The sequence below is a fragment of the Nerophis lumbriciformis genome, linkage group LG10, assembly GCF_033978685.3.
Source record: "Nerophis lumbriciformis linkage group LG10, RoL_Nlum_v2.1, whole genome shotgun sequence".
Taxonomy (NCBI): domain Eukaryota; kingdom Metazoa; phylum Chordata; class Actinopteri; order Syngnathiformes; family Syngnathidae; genus Nerophis; species Nerophis lumbriciformis.
This window is the reverse complement of record NC_084557.2, coordinates 40,310,692-40,330,261: the sequence shown is the minus strand read 5'-3', so window position 1 is coordinate 40,330,261 and position 19,570 is coordinate 40,310,692. Positions and strand designations below refer to the sequence as shown.

The following is a 19,570-nucleotide window of genomic DNA, read 5'->3' as shown; positions in this document are numbered from 1 at the left end:
CCACTAGACACACCAACAAGTTTGTTACTCGATGTACAATAACACTCCTCATAGTAAGTTGCCTTTTGTTATATTTGTTATAACTTTATGACATGATACAATGCACATTAATGAACATATAAAATATAAATATGACAAATTGTAGCCAAAGGCTGATTTCCATCTGCATCTCATTGCAAAGAAACAAGCCCATGGCTCCCACTAATTCAGCGTTATAGTGAGTTGTATTTTTCATGCACTTATTTTTGCTGTGTTTATCTGGCACAAGTGGAAAGCCGGTCCCTGAAAATAATGCCTACACTGTAAAAAAAAAAATTCTGTAAAAAAACGGTCATCTACTGGCAGCTATTATATTATATAACATATTATATTATACAACATTATATTTACAGAAATTTTCATGAAACGTTTTGCGGAAAAATATCGTAATTTTACAGATTTTTACTAAATTATTAAGATCAACCACCTTTAATAAAGTGACGATGCAAACAGTTCTGCAGAAAAATACCTTTATTCTACAGAGTTTTTCCAAATTATTACGATCAAACACCTTTAATGAAGTGAGAATGCTGGCAGTTCCACAGAAAAATACCATTATTTTACAGATTTTTTCTGAATTGTTAAGATCAACCACCTTTAATAAAGTGACGATGCAAACAGTTCTGCAGAAAAATTCCTTAGTTATATTGTTAGTATGGACAAAGACTTTTATATAACAAGCTACATATTTAATGAAAGATAATTACTGTAATTTTAAATGAATTTGAAAGTAATTTAAGAAAACAGAAAATGCTATGTATAATTAATTTGGTATTTTTCTGTAAAAAAAATTGAAATATACATAATTTGTCATTACTGGCATATTACCTAAAACAACAGGCGGATTGTTTATTTACAGATAATGTCTTCAATTCTACAGTTTTATAAACTATTTAAAAAAAATAGAAAATTACAGTAGAAATTTAGAGTAAATGAACCATAAAAATAGGATTTTTTTTACAGTGTGCATTAAACCGGTCCGTGGTGCAAAAAAGGTTGGGGACCACTGGTCTATACTGGACAGACTGAGTGGGCGTCAACTTCGAACTGTGGCGGAAACGTCGTGGGCGATTTCTAAACTCCCTGGCCTCAATTTCTCGCTGTCAAAATCTACTCAGTGAGAAACAACTATCATCCGAGAAAGTTTGAAAAAGATAAAGGATCTCTCAGGAAATAATGCATCCTTTCGGACGTGGGCAGAGTGCATGTATAAAAAGTAGTGCTGTCAAATGTTTATTGATTTTAATCAAATGAATCACACTTCTGCATTTGGATTATCCGTGATTAATTGCAGTGAATTGCTTGTTTAAATCATTTAAATCTAGCTATGAAAAAAAAGACCCTGATATTTTGACACAAATGCAATTTCAGCATGTAATAACCAGGGCCGATTTAACCTAAGGGTGGGGCTGGGTCTGAACAAGAGTCCCCCTACGACCCGACCCCCCGTCCAAAAACACAGTTTGAAAAACAACAACATGAATTTACTCAACAGGACAGCAACAATGCAAAAATATCACCCGTTTTACAAATAGTTTTGTTCATAAATACATCTTTTGTCGCATCTGTGCGAGTGTAATATAGAGCCAGTCCATTTCAGGTAAAGTGTTGGCGATCCGGTAGACTGCCTTGTGTTTTAGCTCAATAGTAGTACTCTTGTTACAGCGCACGCGCAGTCTGTTTCTCCCTCATCTGCGGGAGCACCGAGAGGCTCTGCTGTGAGTTCCACAGGACACGCCCCCGCGCTTGCCGCACAGACCGCGCCCACGCGTCGTAGCAGCCGGAGACAATCTGCTATAAGCGCATCTGGGTCTAATCAGACAAGCAGCATAAGGACCAGTGGACCCAAGGATCCTTGCAGGAACTTAGTTTCTCGATGGTGAACCGTAAGCGACAAGCTTTATGCTCTCTCCTTGTTTCCTCTCTGTGGCTTGACTTGTCCCATGTCTTCTCCCGTGTGCCCGCAGTGTTTTCCTTCCGTTGCCCTGGATCTCGACTGCCTCCCTTGTTTCTCGACTCCTTGCTCGCCCCCGGACTCTGACATCTCTCTTTGCCCCACGGACCTCTCGTGGATCTTGGACCCCTTTTGCCTTGCCCTCTTTGGACTTGTCTGCGTCCTCATCCAACATCACGGTAATACACAACAGCTAACTACACACATAGTCTAACACCACTCACTCTTGGGTTTTGTCACACACTCCATTTCCTTAGTTTAGTTTGTATTGTTTTGTATTATTATTATTATATATATTAGCAATATATATAATAAATAATCTTAGAGCTATATAACCCCCTGGTGTCTGTTGCCGTCATCTCCCTCCTACAACCACAACAACTCTGTTCTTTCGTGCAATCGCTGGACGATGCCGAGCTGTTTGTGATTGACAGCTAAGGAACCAACCATTGCATTTCGCAGTCAAAATCTTGGGCCCCTGATTGGTTGGAGCCCCTGGGCTTCAGCCCAGGTAAGCCCTTTCATTAAGGTGGCCTTGATCATATCCCAAACATCTTATATTTTCGTTTTACTTGAATGTACTAAATTCATTCGCAAAAATCCTGTTGGCAGTTTTATCTCAAATACTGTCTGTTGTTCTGTTTTTAAGCGAAATTGGGTCTGCGTACCTGATCACTGACCTGATAAAAACCCACGCCGTCATTCAGGAAACCATTCGCCGTTAACTAATTAAAGTAAAAAATCATTTTAAAAAGTAAAAATAAATTGCGTGATTAATCTGCAACTAGGGTTGTTCGGCATACTGGTATTAGTATAGTACCGCGATACTAATGAATCAATTTCAGTACTAAAAGTACCGGTACGCCATACCCCCTCATCCACCGCCCCCTGCGCCCCTACCGTGCCCCCATCGTCGTCATGTCGTGTCATTGCTGGTTTTACGAGCAGAGGGGCATGTTCCGCAGTGCACAATCACGAAGTACTTACCAGCAGACACAGTATGTAGACAGAAAACCGAGAATGGACGCATTTTGGTTTAAAAACTAAAGATAAAGGTGAAGTTATAACACTGAAACGCTATCAGGAAGAGGTGCTTTAAGACATGGCTAGCTAGCTAGTGGCTAAAGTCCAGCCCTCGTCGGCAGTGTTTTAGCTACTTATAAATCACTAATCCTCACCTCCATGGCGACAAATAAAGTACGTTTCTTACAAGTATCATCCCTGCAGGACGAGGAATAGCTAAACATGCTTCACTACACACCGTAGCTCACCGGCGTCAAAATGTAAACAAACGCCATTGGTGGATCTACACCTGACATCCACTGTAATGATACCAAGTACAGTAGCGTATCTATTTGATGCTACTATGAGTATGTCGATATTTTTTGGCATCACAACATCTTCTTTAGTTTATTAAAAATGTATATTGTGTTTATAAACTCAGGAAATATGTCCGTGGACACATGAGGACTTTGAATAGGACCAATACTGTAACTACTTGGTATCGGATTGATACCCAAATTCGTGGTATCATCCAAAACTAATGTAAAGTATCAAACAACAGAAGAATAAGTGATTATTACATTTTAACAGAAGTGTACATAGAACATGTTAAGAGAGAACGTAAGCAGATATTAACAGTAAATGAACAAGTACATTAATAATTAATTTTCTACCACTTGTCCTTAATAATTTTGACAAAATAATAGAATGGAAAATTACACAGCTAAATTATGAGCCTTTGTTTGCTTACTTACTAATAAAGGACAAGTTGTCTTGTATGTTCACTATTTTATTTAAGGTCAAACTTGCAATAAGAAATATAATCATGTTTAATGTACCCTAAGATGTTTTGTTAAAATAAAGCCAAAAGTGCATTTTTTTTAGATATTAAAATAATTTTGGTACCGGTACCAAAATATTGATATTGGGACAACACTACCTGCAACTATACATGGTTAATGTGACTTTTTTCCTCCCGATTAAAAACATGAGTTAACTTGTTGTTTTTGACAGCCCTAAAGTACACATCCGCACCTCTTGAAGACACACATAGAATTAAAGCGTAAGACACTTCCAGAATTGAGGCTACATTTTGGACAACACACTTCAAACACACCTGTGAGCCTTATCTAAAATGGGTGAAAAATTCTATAACATGGTACTTTGAACACTGCGATGAGGTGGCGACTTGTCCAGGGTGTACCCCGCCTTCCGCCCGATTGTAGCTGAGATAGGCTCCAGCGCCCCCCGCTACCCCAAAGGGAATAAGCGGTAGGAAATGGATGGATGGATGGGTGGTACTTTGAACATGGACTAGCATCAAGCCATAAAAAAACAGGATGTGTCACATTAGCCGCTCCAGTAAAACTAACACTCACATCCTGTACCTGTTTTTGTTGAAACATCTCATATAATCGTGCAATGTTCCCCTTCAAATAGTGTCCACATGTCTCTTCAACACAAGATGAGCTTAGTGGAGTTGTTAGTATTAAAAATAGAGGTGTAAAATGAGGTGATTCTCCCCAGGAATAAACTGCCTTGCTCAGGCGAAACTCTACTGCAATTTAAAAATAGATTCTTCCATATACAGTAAGCAAGTCTTTATAAAGGGTCATGCCAGCAAACACCTCATTATCAAAGTCATCTGACTCTGAAGCACAACTTCACCAATTAAAGCAAGCAGTCCACTGGGGGAGGAAGCATGGAGGATGCTCTTTCTTGCCCATGCTGGGTGAAGGCTGCTTGTCGGGGCTTGTCTGCTTTACCAACATCTACTCTGCAACATTTACACTGCAATAGAACCCAATGGTCACACAAATAAGACTACACTTTTTTGCCTCGTTAGGCTTTTTTGCTATGTTTTCAGTTTATGGACAGTGTGCACTTAATTGTATTCAGATAGAATCGACGTGTGCAACAAATTTAGCATTCATAATAATAATAATTAGAGATGTCCGATTATATCGGCCGATAGATGCTTTAAAATGTAATTTTGGAAATTATCGGTATCGGTTTCAAAAAGTAAAACGTATGACTTTTTAAAACGCCGCTGTGTTCACGGACGTAGGGAGAAGTACAGAGCGCCAATAAACCTTAAAGGCACTGCCTTTGCGTGCCGGCCCAGTCACATAATATCCACAGCTTTTCACACACACACAAGTGAATGCAAACGCATACTTGGTCAACAGCCATACAGGTCACACTGAAGGTGGCCGTATAAACAACTTTAACACTGTTACAAATATGCACCACACTGTGAATCCACACCAAACAAGAATGACAAACACATTTCGGGGGAACATCCGCACCGTACCACAACATAAACACAACAGAACAAATACCTGAACCCCTTGCAGCACTAACTCTTCCGGGACGCTACAATATACACCCCTGCTACCCCCTACCCCAGGGGTCACCAACCTTTTTGAAACCAAGAGCTACTTCTTGGGTACTGATTAATGCGAAGGGCTACCAGTTTCCATCCATCCATTTTCTACCGCTTATTCCCTTTGGGGTCGCGGGGGGCGCTGGAGCCTATCTCAGCTACAATCGGGCGGAAGGCGGGGTACACCCTGAACAAGTCGCCACCTCATCACAGGCGCTACCAGTTTGATACACACTTAAATAAATTGCCAGAAATAGCCAATTTGCTCAATTTACCTTTAAATCTATGTTATTATTAATAATTAATTATGTTTATTTTTGTGGAAACACTGATCATCTTAATGATTTCTCACAATAAATATATATAGAAACAGATAAATATCAATATGCAACACTTTATTTTTATATTTTCTCTAAGTGCACATTTTTCAAATTGAACATTTTCAAATGATCACTTCTAAGACAGTCTTGTGAAATCACAATATCCCATTTTAACTAGCTAGTCACTAACATTTTTTAACAAGTTATGAATTACTTTGCACCATGTTTGTACAAATAATAACTCATGTAAAATACAAAAGTCAACTCTCAAATTTTTAAATAAATCATGTCACACTTTGAACTGGACACCAAATCTGTTATCTGTTTCTTTGTCAGTTAGTGAAAACCAAGTCTTTAAAATATTTTCTTGGATTTTCAAATTCTATTTGAGTTTTGTCTCTCTTAGAATTAAAAATGTCGAGCAAAGCGAGACCAGCTTGCTAGTAAATAAATACAATTTAAAAAATAGAGGCAGCTCACTGGTAAGTGCTGCTATTTGAGCTATTTTTAGAACAGGCCAGCGGGCTACTCATCTGGTCCTTACGGGCTACCTGGTGCCCGCGGGCACTGCGTTGATGACCCCTGCCCTACCCCCTCCCAAATTCCAGGCTGCTGTTTTGAGGCATGTTAAAAAAAATTATGCACTTTGTGACTTCAATAATAAATATGGCGGTGCCATGTTGGTGTTTTTTTCCATAACTTGAGTTGATTTATTTTGGAAAACCTTGTTACATTGTTTAATGCATCCAGCGGGGCATCACAACAAAATTAGGCATGATAATGTGTTAATTCCACGACTATATATATCGGTATCGGTTGATATAGGAATCGGTAATTAAGAGTTGGACAATATCGGAATATCGGCAAAAAAGCCATAATCAGACATCTCTAATAATAATAAATCCCGAAATAAATAATATAAACACAGGTAGGATGCCATTGTTTTTGTTGCCGCTTGAGGCCGCTGTTTACCACGTTTTTATTTTCAGAGGCAACGTCCCTCAATATTTTTTTCCTAAACAAAAGTATACAATAATATTGTTACTGATATCTATATAAAGGTTAACACTAAAAAATAACATTTTTTATCTATATTTAGGGGGAAAATATACCGTCCACACCGGCCTTCAACCTCGAGTACTTCCGGTTTGACTACGCTGAGAACTCTGGGAAAATGAGTGCAGAGTCCTAAATAATTGAAGCCCCCTCAAATCGTGTCTTTCTCCACCGCGAACAAGATATGCCGGCTGTACATCACAAACTCCTCCTGGAGGAAGCCCTGCAGGACAGCCCTCAGGTAGGCATGCTCGATTCTCGTTGTCCCTCTCGCCAATAAACGCCACAAGAATAAATGATTAGAAATGACACCCAATGTTAGCTAGCGGGCTAGCATGAGCTGTTTGTAGGCTGTTAGCCAAAGACAGCTCCCTGTCACATTGTTATTATGGCGATATAACGCACCAATTGACCCAATTTCCATTGTATAATTTACATTTACTCGCACAAGTAGCTTATGTCATCTTTCTGCGTCATGTACGTAACTTGTTTCGTTGAGAAGTACGGTGTATGTTTGTAGATGTTACAACAGCTGAGCCACAGTCCTGCTATATGTATATATATATATATATATATATATATACGTACATATTTTTTTATTTTTTTTTATTTTTTTTAAGTTAAAGACTATTTTGGAGCCAAATTATGCCTAACTGGTTGTAAGTGTGAGTGTTGCTATTATTACAACAGTAATAGGCGTCATACACTAATGGCCAAAAGTATTTGGCCACCCATCCAAATGATCAGAATCAGGTGTCCTAATCACTTGGCAGGGCCACAGGTGTATAACATCAAGCACTTAGGAATGGAGACTGTTTCTACAAACATTTGTGAAAGAATGGGCCACTCTCAGGAGCTCAGTGATTTCCAGCGTGGAACTGCTTTAGGATGCCACCTGTGCAAGAAATTCAGTTCATTCATTCCAAAGTCAACTGTCGGCTTTATTATAAGAAAATGGAAGCGTTTGGGAACAACAGCAACTCAGCCACAAAGTGGTAGGCCACGTAATCTGACAGAGGGGTCAGCGGATGCTGAAGTGCAAAGAGGTGGCCCACTTTCTGCATAGTCAGTTGCTACAGAGCTCCAAACATCATGTGACCTTCCAATTAAGACACATACAGTATGCAGAGAGCTTCATGGAATGGGTTTACATGGCTGAGCAGCTGTACCTAAGCCAAGTCCAATGTAAAGCGTCGGATGCAGTGGTGTAAAGCAGTGGTCCCCAACCTTTTTGTAGCTGCGGACCGGTCAACGCTTGAAAATGTGTCCCACGGACCGGGGGGGTATGGTATTTTTTTGTTTTTGTTTTGTTTTTTGTCATAAAGAAATACAATCATGTGTGCTTACCGACTGTATCCCTGCAGACTATATTGATATATAATGTATATATTGTGTTTTTTGTGTTGATTAATAAAAAAAACAAAAAAAACAATCGGTCCACGGACTGGTACCTGGCCGCGGCCCGGTGGTTGGGGACCACTGGTGTAAAGCATGTCGCCACTGGACTCTAGAGCAGTGGAGACGCATTCTCTGTAGTGATGAATCACTCTTTTCCATCTGACAATGTGATGGACGAGTCTGGGTTTGGAGGTTGCCAGGAGAACTGTTCATTTTGGACTGCATCGTGCTGAGTGTGAAATTTGGTGGAGGAGAAATTATGGTGTGGGGTTGTTTTTCAGGAGTTGGGCTTGGCCCCTTAGTTCCAGTGAAAGGAACTTTGAATGCTCCCGGATACCAAACATTTTGGACTATTTCATGCTCCCAACCTTGTGGGAACAGTTTGGAGCGGGCCCCTTCCTCTTCCAACATGACTGTGCACCACAAAGTGAGGTCCGTAAAGACATGGATGACAGAGTCTGGTGTGGATGAACATGACTGGCCTGCACAGAGTCCTGACCTGAACTTGATAGAACACCTTTGGGATGAATTAACATCAGTGTGTGACCTCATCAATGCGCTTTTGGAAGAATGGTCGAAAATTCCTGTAAACACACTCCGCAACCTTGTGGACAGCCTTCCCAGAAGAGTTGAAGATGTAATAGCTGCAAAAGGTGGACGACATCATATTTAACCCTATGGGTTAGGAATGGGATGGCACTTCAAGTTCATATGTGAGTCAAGGCAGGTGGCCAAATACTTGTGGCAATATAGTGTAGATTAGGGCTGCAACTAACAACTAATTTGATAATCGATTAATCTCTCGATTATTACTTCGATTAATCGATTACTAATCGGATAAAAGAGACAAACTACATTTCTATCCTTTCCAGTATTTTATTGGAAAAAAAATAGCATACTGGCACCATAATTATTTTTGATTATTGTTTCTCAGCTGTTTGTAAATGTTGCAGTTTATAAATAAAGGTTTATAAAAAGAAAAAGAAAAAAAAGTAGCCCCTGCGCATGGTCATAGCATAGATCCAACGAATCAATGACTAAATTAATCGCCAACTATTTTTATAGTCAGTCGATTTTAATCGATTTAATCGATTAGTTGTTGCAGCCCTAGTGTAGATCAATGTCATTACTCATTACTGTGTGTTTTGGTTCTTAAAAGTCTTAATACTGTATCCATATGGCAATTGTTCTATAGACCTCACATGCAAGTTATATTTGAGTGTTGCTTTTATTGTACACATGTCTCGAATGGCTCTGCTGAAGTGCAACTCTTGTTGGAGGCCCATTTCTCCTTTTTACACTTTGCAAATGTCAGTAGGTCAAAAGTTAAACACACGGGATAATGCTCCAGTGACTTTTTGAGAACCGGTACCCGTTATCGAGACCACTATAGTAAAGAAAAAGAGTTGGTTCTTTATTCGAATCCCTGGGAACGAATGCCGTCCCGACCAGAAATGCCCCGTGGGACATCACAAGAAATGACGTCACGTAGCTCAGTCATTAGGCGCAGATTGGGAAAGCAGGAAAAACAATGGACCGGAAAAAGCGCTCCAAGGTGTAATAAAGTTCAAAACAAAAGGTATAATCCAATGAATAACTTTACTGAGAGATTTGAGCAGGGTACAAACACATGACGAACACTTTTATGACCAACCGGAAACATAGCAACCAGGCTAGCAACGCACCTCCTTTACGGCAGCTGTCGCAACGTTCTTAAAGCAACCGCAGCACATACATATATATACAACATATATGACATGATCTCCCTTTTTTAACTTTTGTTTTTCTTTCCTTGTAAACAAAACAAAATTACACTGTAAATGTGTTGTCTGTCTAATTATAAATAAAACAGACGAGGCGTGTTGGCTGAGTTCTTGACGTTTACTTTCACAGCATGCTCATAACCTCATTCTTAGCTGCCAGGTGGCGACATGCAACAACACTTTTCGAGGCTACAGTGCATGCTCGTCACCCCCGTTGCATGCTGGGTAGTGTAGTTGTTTAATTCCCTAGCTCATAAAATCACATCTTTCCCCCTATAAAGAAATAATGTTAACTCAATAAAGTGTATTTCTTTTTTTAGCTTTAACTTTTCATTTTTTAGCATTGTAACCACATTTGCAAACAACTTTTCTCTTCATATCAATCAATCAATCAATCAGTGTTTATTTATATAGCCCTAAATCAAATCACAAGTGTCTCAAAGGGCTGCACAAGCCACAACGACATCCTCCTTTCAATAAAGAAATAAAGTGCAAAAATGTCAAAGCATCATAACAAACAGTTATGTCAAATAGCAGCAAAAGTGCACTTTTTGGAGAGCTGTATTATTTTAAGTTTTGTGCCCAAGGGACTGATTTTATTTAACACTATATTATTATTTATACACCTATAGTGATCACAGAGACAGGTTGTTTTTGTTTTTCTGAAAAATCCCACTTAATATACTTTGGGTAACAACAGTCAATATTTATTTATTTTATTTTATTTTTTTAGTGGGGTAACAGTCAATATTTATTTATTTATTAGATTTTATTTTTTTCTTATATAATAAAAGTGAGCTTTTGTTTAACCAAATATTGTGTGTTTTTTTCCATATACAACAACCTATTTGGACTCGATAAGAGAATCGACAAGGAATCGGTTCGATAAGAGGATTCGATAATAGGCTCGGACTCGATAATTTCTTATCAAACATCATCCCTACCGATGAATGGTCTAATTTTGATCTTTTTTCATATATTAGGCGCACCGGATTATAGGGTGCATTAAAGGAGTCATATTATTATTATTTTTTTCTACATTGAAAGCACTTCCTTGTGGTATATAACATGTAATGGTGTTTCTTTGGTCAAAATGTTGCAGATCATGTTTTACAGATCATTTTCAAGCCGCTTTCTGACAGTCTCTACCGGATGCGTTGTTTTGTGGGCGGTCTTATTTACGTTACTCACCTTCGACAGGGTCTTTTCCCCGTCATCTTTGTTGTAGCGGTGTAGCGTGCAAGGACGGGAGAAGAACAAGTGTCAAAAGATGGAGCTAACTGTTTTAATGACATTCAGACTTTACTTAAATTAATAACGGAGCAGCATCTCCTCATCCGTAAACAACAACAGCGGAAATGTGTCCCGTGAAAAACAGTCCGACCGGAACTCTAATAACTAAAGTTCCTTGGGTGAATAATGTAAACCCACTACACCGGTATGTTTTAGCGCTTTCATGGCGAGTTTACTGACAGATATAAGTAAGAACTTTACACTACTTTGTCCCAACAAGAAGAGAGAGAGAAAAAAAAAGCGGACGCACGCAATTTTTCAGGATTTATGCAGATCCCAAATACAGATCAGCAGGTCCCAGAAGGTAAGAAAAGTTGCTTTTGCATAATATTGCAAAACAAAACTTCAGATAATATGTCTTACCTATACACACATCATAATAATACTTTTATGTTTAATGCGCCAACAATCCTTCAAGCGGTGCGGCTTCATAGCTTCCCAAAGTCGTACTAAAAGGGGCGGTATGGCGTAGTGGGTAGAGCGGCCGTGCCAGAAACCTGAGAGTTGCAGGTTCGCTCCCCGCCTCTTGACATCCAAATCGCTGCCGTTGTATCCTTGGGCAGGACACTTCACCCTTGCCCCCAGTGCCGCTCACATGAATGATGAATGAATGATAGGTGGTGGTTGGCGGGGTCGTAGGCGCAAACTGGCAGCCTCGCTTCTGTCAGTCTACCCCAGGGCAGCTTTGGCTACAAATGTAGCTTACCACCACCAGGTGTGAATGAATGATGGGTTCCCACTTCTCTGTCTTATCTAATAATAGAAAAGCGCAATATAAAATCTAATCCATTATTATTAAAACATTTTGATAGGTTTTTGAGCGCCGTGTGTAATGTTCTTTATTTTCAATGGAACATTTAAATTTGGTGTTGTTTACTTGAGACATATTGCCATCATAGTGCAGCCTACACGTATCTCTTATGTTTGACTCTCATCTACTGGTCACAATTATCATTTCACCATGTACCAAATAGAATTGCCTCGAGGTGGGTAAGCTCAACCAAGTGCATTCCTTACATTAGGCGCACCGGGTTATAAGGCGCTAGGGCTGGGCGATATGGCCTTTTTTTAATATCTCGATATTTTTAGGCCATGTCACGATACACGATATAAATCGCAATATTTTGCCTTAGCCTTGAATGAACATTTGATGCATATAATCACAGCAGTATGATGATTCTGTGTGTCTACATTAAAACATTCTTGTTCATACTGCATTAATATATGCTCATTTTTAACTTTCATGCAGAGAGGGAAATCACAACTAAGTCAAATGACCAAAACTGTATTTATTAAACAGATATTAAGCTGTGGCACAAACATTCATGTCATTTCAAAACAGAAAGTGCAAGATTGTCAGAGACATTTTAAAATAAGGTATTAGTGCACTTTTGTGCATGATGTCACTATGATGAAAAATCAAAACAACAGTAAATTAAAGTGCACTTTTTGTACAGAACGCCACTACAATAGTTAAAAACAAATAAAGTGCACTTTTGTGCATGATGTCACACAAGATATTTCAATAACTGTCAAATAAAAATGAGCTGCATAATAGAAAATCAAATTGTGTACGTCCTTCGCTATGTGGTAGGTTCCGGCGGACGTTATCTCCTTATGTTGTGGACTATTTTTTTCATACGGTGTTGATGTGGAAATAGTTGCCTCGGCATTTTGTTGGTGTGGCACCGAACGGAGATGTTGACATGCGGAGTAAGCACTCTTCATTCTCTAGCGGGTGACTTTTCAAATGATGCTACATATTAGCAGTGCTGCTACTTTTTGTAGCAACGCTTTTGCCCCACACTTGACAAATTACGGTTGTCTTTTCGACATATTCCCACTTGAAGCCAAACCACCGCCAGACGATGGACCCCCTGCTGTTTTTCTTGGGAATTAATTCTTCCTTCATTTGTTACCTGAGTCGCACCTTCTTTCTCTCGTATTACCACTCGCACCACAGCTAACGTTACCCATGCTGCTACCTCTCTGCTCCGCGAGGACGTATGTAAGAAGGTGCGCTTGTTTATGTCTCTGTGAGAAGGAGAGACTAGAAAGAGTGAGAAGAGCCTTAGTGAAATGCCCGCAGCTAAAAGCAACTACGTGAGAACGTATACTCGAATATCACGATATAGTAATTTTCTATATCGCACAGAGACAAACCCGCGATATATCGAGTATATCGATATATCGCCCAGCCCTATAAGGCGCACTGTCGAGTTTTGAGGGGGAAAAAAGGATTTTAAGTGTACCTTATAGTTCGGAAAATACAGTAGCTTTCCCCAATCCCACCCAGGTCGAAGTAGTCTTGTAGAGTTTATATCTACAAACAAAAGGAAATGGGTGTGTTCCTCTATGCCGTGCCTATTAGTACCTGTTATAGTCTAGACAAGGACACCCTGTATTTAGCTGACTGACAGGCGTGGCATCTGAAGAGCTCAAGTTGGAGTTTAAAGGGAAAGCGATAATATTGAAGACAATAAAACAAGATTTCGTGTGTGCGTTTGTTCCCACAGACTCGTTCCCTGCTCAGCGTGTTTGAGGAGGATGCGGCGAACCTCACCGAATACACCAACCAGCTGCTGCAGTCCATGCAGCGAGTGTATGGAGCTCAGGTACCAAAAATATGCATCAAAGCTAAACTCATTGGCCGTGGTATTTGGGACACCCTATTTATTGTGTTCCAATCCATTATTTGTACAAACGTTCTGCCTATTTTCAGACAAAAATGAAAACTAATTGGGTATTTCAAGACATGCATCTTGTATGTTGTGTTGGAGGTCAGTGGGTGTATGCAAGCCTAAATGAAAAGTAATACTTACCGGTAATCTTTTCTTTTTGTCAAAGAGCGAGATGGCTTTGGCCACAGAGCAGCTCTCCCAGCAGCTTCTTTCATACGAGAAGAAAGTAAGTATCGTCATGGCCACTAACGAGGGCCATTTTGGTAGTTTTCAACTTCAAAGCCAGTACAATGAATACCGGTAGATGTTTTTCAGAGAAATGGAAAATGCAATTCTGCTAGAAATTTTGAGTGAAAACTGAAGATCCAAACCTGAACTAAAATGCTAAAGTCAGTACGCTGGCTAGATAGCGCCAAGTAACAAAAATATTAACATAAAGACTTAGACTTAGACTTCCTTTTTATTGTCATTCAAATTTGAACTTTACAGCACAGATAAGAACGAAATTTCGTTACATAAGCTCATGGTAGTGCAGGATTAAAAAGCAATAAGGTGCATATATACATAAAAAAATATATATAAATAATATATAAATATATATATAAAATAAATATATAAATAAATAAATAGATTACTGTACAGATAAATATATTGCACTTTTTCACATGCGTCCACGTTTATGGATGTATGTTATATTGTCTTTTTTATTGCAGTGAGTTAATCCATTTTGGTGGGAGTTGAGGGGATAATTTAATTATGATGCGTTCAAGAGTCTTACGGCCTGAGGGAAGAAGCTGTTACAGAACCTGGAGGTTCTGTTTCGGAGGCTGCGGAACCTCTTTCTAGAGTCCAGCAGTGAAAACAGTCCTTGGTGGGGGTGGGAGGAGTCTTTGCAGATTTTCTGAGCCCTGGTCAGGCAGCGGCTTTTTGCCTGACCTTTTAAAGAGCTAATAATCTGGCATGCTAACAGTATTATGCTAACATGCTCACAATAGCATGCTTATAATTAGCAATAGTGAAATACCAAACCATATGACACCGAGGTGTATACCTGCTAAATTAGTTACGAAAATCTAGAATTCTAATGTTAAATGCTAGCTGAACATGTTTCAAGTACCAACCTATCTTAGGTGTGTATCTGAAAAATATGTTAGAAATGCTATCATGCTAATGTGAACATGCATCAAGTACCAAAATATGACTGAGGTGTATATCGACAAAATTAGCTATAAAGAAACTAGTATATTCATGTCAACATGCTAACAGGTATCTTTGTCAAGTAACATATTTGACGCTGTGGTGTATACCTGCAAAATTAGCAAAAAAGCTAGCATGTTAATATTAGAATGCTAACGATTGTGCCGGTGGCTGTTAAAACATTTGCTATGGGCCGCACTTTGGACACCCCTGTCTTAGTGTAATAAATGTGTTCAAAGCTGAATGTCGACCTTCTTATTTCACCATTCATATAGAATTTTGCCCTCGGGAAAGGTGACGAAGAAGTAATCGGGACGCTGCAGGACTTCGCCAAAACAGTAGACGAGGTGAGTCCTATGGATTGGGAATTTAATCAATCAATCAGGAAATCATCTTTCAGGACAAGCGGTAGAAAATGGATGGAAATTTACAGTACATAGATTTTTTTTAGTATATATTTGTCAGTATTTCTGGAAACTTTTCAAATGTAAACTTACATAATTATCTGTGTCAGTGGTTCTCAAACTTTTTTCACTAAGTACCACCTCAGAAAACACTTGGCTCTCCAAGTACCACCAACATGAAAATACAGTAGCATGTACATAGTGTATAACCCCCCCCCCCTCCCCATTTTTTGTATATATTGTTTTTCAAATGTATACTGTGTATATGTACATAATTAATAACAAATTTTAACGTAATTTTTTATATACATGTTACAGGTTATATATCTTTTATTATTGAATGTATCAAATGTGATGAATATTTAATGGACCACGATGGAAACAAGCCTTTTGGCTTTTTGTGCCATCCATTTGCCTTTTTAAAGCATTACATGGATTAAATTCTTTAAGATGTCAATAAACTTCTCAATCAATCAAGCATCATATGCCCAAGTGTTCATTAAAAAGTATTTCTATATTTTTGGTCACTGTAACATTACACAGTTTGAACAGTAACACTGTGTTTGAATATTTAATGAAGTGATTCTTTGGCGTACCACAGTTTGAGAATCACTGATCTATGTTTAGAAGTTTAACTAACATTTTTTATTCAAATTAAACTGGAAATGTTTTGTTTCAACCAAAGGAAAAAATGTGAAGCAGAACAAAAGGGCACAATCTGAGGCTTTGAGCTAAACATCTTTGCATTTAATGTGACGAAATGAGCCAAACCCTGACCCATTGCAACAGAGTAGGCGTGGTTGAGGGAGGAGTCTGCCCTATCGGAGCATGTCAGCCAAGAGGAGAAGAAGGCAGATTTGCCCTGTCCACAAATTTGAATTATTTTTGAGTACAATTTGAGCATTAACTTTCCCAGCCTGGGGAATCTCACTCCAACCACTTTTTAAAACTGTATTATAGTATTGCCATCAATGTTTTTTAGTTTGAAACTTTACTTTTGACCTGTTTAAGGTAGTTTCTGGTACTATCGCATCCCGCAGAATGCATTGATATCCCTTACACCAATGTTGGTTTAAGATTAGTGACTACACAACAAGACACTTCCTTCCTACCACATCTTTTCACATTAAAGCATCTATTCAGCAAGCAAGGATACTGCTGTTAATCTGCTGAACTTTAGCCCCAGCTACATTGATAAGATTAGAGTGGAGACCCGCTTGTGTGATAAACACGGGGATTAATGGCTTCAAAAAGTGTGAAATTTATCGTTCCAGACCTGATGAGCTTTCGGTGTTCCGTTGTTGGGTGCCAAAGTTTTCTCAAGAAGCAATTTAGTCTGCGCTCACCAAAATAAATTGGACTCCCTCAAGATGTTTTTCCTCGATTCCTCTTGTCGTGTGTGTTTATGTCCTTGACATATTTTGTGTTCCGTGTCATCCAGCTGAACTCGCTCCACTCAGAGCTCGCCAACCAGATGGCCGACACCATGGTCTTTCCCTTGATCCAGTTCAGAGAAAAAGACCTTACGGGTAGGCACACTCAAAGTCTAATTAACTGATTTTCATAATACACCATACGGACTTGAAAAAGTCTTTGGACACACTTTCTGAGACATTTTGGACGACTGAGCACTTCCAACTTTACGGGAAGAGTTTGCCCCAGTGCACAAAGCAAGGTCCATAAAGTTTGGTGTGGAGGAGCATCAATGACCAAATGTTCCTCCAATTGAACGGACATAAATAACTACGGACAAGTTCAAAAGCCAGCATCTGTGATGGTATGGGGGTGTATTAGTGCCCAAGACATGGGTAACTTACACATCTGTGAAGGCACCATTAATGCTGAAAGGTACATTCAGCTTTTGGAGCAACATATGTTGCCATCCAAGCAACGTTATCATGGACGCCCCTGCTAATTTCAGCAAGACAATGCCAAGCCACGTGTTACAACAGTGTGGCTTCATAGTAAAAGAGTGCGGGTACTAGACTGGCCTGGCTGTAGTCCAGACCTGTCTCCCATTAAAAACGTGTGGCAAATTATGAAGCCTAAAATACCACAACGGAGACTCCGGACTGTTGAACAACTTAAGCTGTACATCAAGCACCTGAAAAGCTTCAAAAATGTGTCTCCTCAGTTCCCAAACGTTTACTGAGTGTTGTTAAAAGAAAAGGCCATGTAACACAGTGGTAAAAATGCCCCTGTGACAACATTTTTGCAATGTGTTGCTGCCATTAAATTGTAAGTTAATGATTATTTGCAAAAAAAAAATTGGTTTCTGTTCGAACATTAAATATCTTGTCTGTACAGTTTATTCAATTGAATATAAGTTGAAAATGATTTGCAAATCATTGTATTCTGTTTTTATTGACGAATTACACAACGTGCCAACTTCACTGGTTTTGGCTTTTGTAAAATCCATCCATCCATTTTCTACCGCTTATTCCCTTCGGGGTCGCGGGGGGCGCTGGAGCCTATCTCAGCTACAATCGGGCGGAAGGCAGGGTACACCCTGGACAAATCGCCACCTCATCGCAGGGCCAACACAGATAGACAGACAACATTCATATAAAACATGAAATTAAGGTTATAGATTCATTTGTATTTGATTGACTACCAACCAGCAGGAATTCTGACCTCGACAAACAGCTGACAAAAATGTGTCATGCCCCTTTTAAGAAAGTACTGCTACATTAATCTGATCGTGTTACGTGGGTAAAAGACGCATGTCACAGAAACAGTCTTCGTTATCTAAGGCGGGTAATACCAAAGAGCTGTCAAAGGACCTCAGGGACAAGATTGTAGCCTAGCACATGTACTATAGAATCTTGGATGGACCTCAGCCAAATGTCAGCAACAAAGGAGTAACTTAAAAAGAAGCACGCTAAGATCCTGGGGCAGCCTAGCCAGTCCCTGGACTTGAATACCATAACAAAATATGCAGAGGGAGACTAAACTTAAATGTGCAAAGCAACTCTGGGTGTGGATCTTTGGGCACCTAGCGATTGGATTCGATTCCAATTCCTGGGGCGATGATTCGATTCAGAAACTATGCTCAGTTTACCACAATTCTCGATTCAAACCAATCCTCACAATATATTGTTTGGTGTAATAGCCATAATGAAACAGTTTCAAAACAGGTTACAGGTTAAAAAAGCTATTTCTGGTTGCAAAGAGATGGCCTAAAATGTCGTTTTAAAAATGGATTCTTATTATTTCTTATTGTTTTTTAAATGTATTTTTGAAAATTATGATTCCATTTAGAATCGGGATGAATAAAAATCACAATTCGGATGATAGATTTTTTTGTGCACCCCTAAAAGAAACAATCTCAAAACCCTTCAGGATTTCGAGAGAATCTGTACAGATAAACAGACCAACATCTCCCCTAACTACCAGAAATGATGTGCATGTCAACAAGCGTTTTTCCACCAACTAATATGTTACATTATGCTTAGGGATTGCAAATACTAATTGTATAAATATATTGTAAATTCTCAATTAAGATTCTACATTAAAAAAATCATGTATTTATACAAAATGCTCATTGCTCTCTTCTTGCCAGCACACTAACATTAGCACGCATATTTATTTTAGCTAATTTTTGTCAGGTTCAAACACTGATTACATCTATTAAACAAGACAAGAAGCAAATAATCAAACAGAGGCAGAATTCAATTGTGCTCAATTGAGGAGAAACGTGTCGACCTGTAACCTCTTACAATGTCACCCACGCTCTGATGAAAAAGGTTTACGTCTTCTCCTTTATTTGGACACTCCCTGTTTACACAACAACACCTGCTTCCAAAGGAATGGGGAGTATGTAAACAGTCATTGTTTTCGGTCACATTAACACAAAAGAAAAAGATGTCTCGGACTTGGGCTAGTCCTAGCTTCAGCCTGGGCAGGTCTTCGATGACAATAGATAACCCCCATCCCGTCTCCTCCCATCATACACAATGGAATTTTCCAAGCCTTTGCTTGGTGCAACAAAGACAGCCTCTTGTCTGTTCATTGGGAACTCAGAGAACGGAAAGTTTTTTGATAATTTACATACAATTTTTCTGACAATTTTACAAT

The 19,570-nt window shown here is 39.1% G+C and overlaps 1 protein-coding gene across 1 annotated transcript in view; it reads left to right on the top strand.

Moving 5' to 3' along the window:
• Positions 1–6,865: 6,865 nt before the first annotated feature.
• appl2 (adaptor protein, phosphotyrosine interaction, PH domain and leucine zipper containing 2) overlaps positions 6,866–19,570 on the top strand; it is a 49,687-nt gene continuing 36,982 nt past the window's right edge. The window contains exons 1-5 of the mRNA XM_061969608.2: positions 6,866–6,998; positions 13,728–13,826; positions 14,059–14,118; positions 15,365–15,436; positions 16,935–17,022. Of these exons, the coding sequence (XP_061825592.1) occupies positions 6,942–6,998; positions 13,728–13,826; positions 14,059–14,118; positions 15,365–15,436; positions 16,935–17,022 (376 nt within the window). The 5' untranslated portion in view covers positions 6,866–6,941. The remainder of the gene's footprint in view (positions 6,999–13,727; positions 13,827–14,058; positions 14,119–15,364; positions 15,437–16,934; positions 17,023–19,570) is intronic.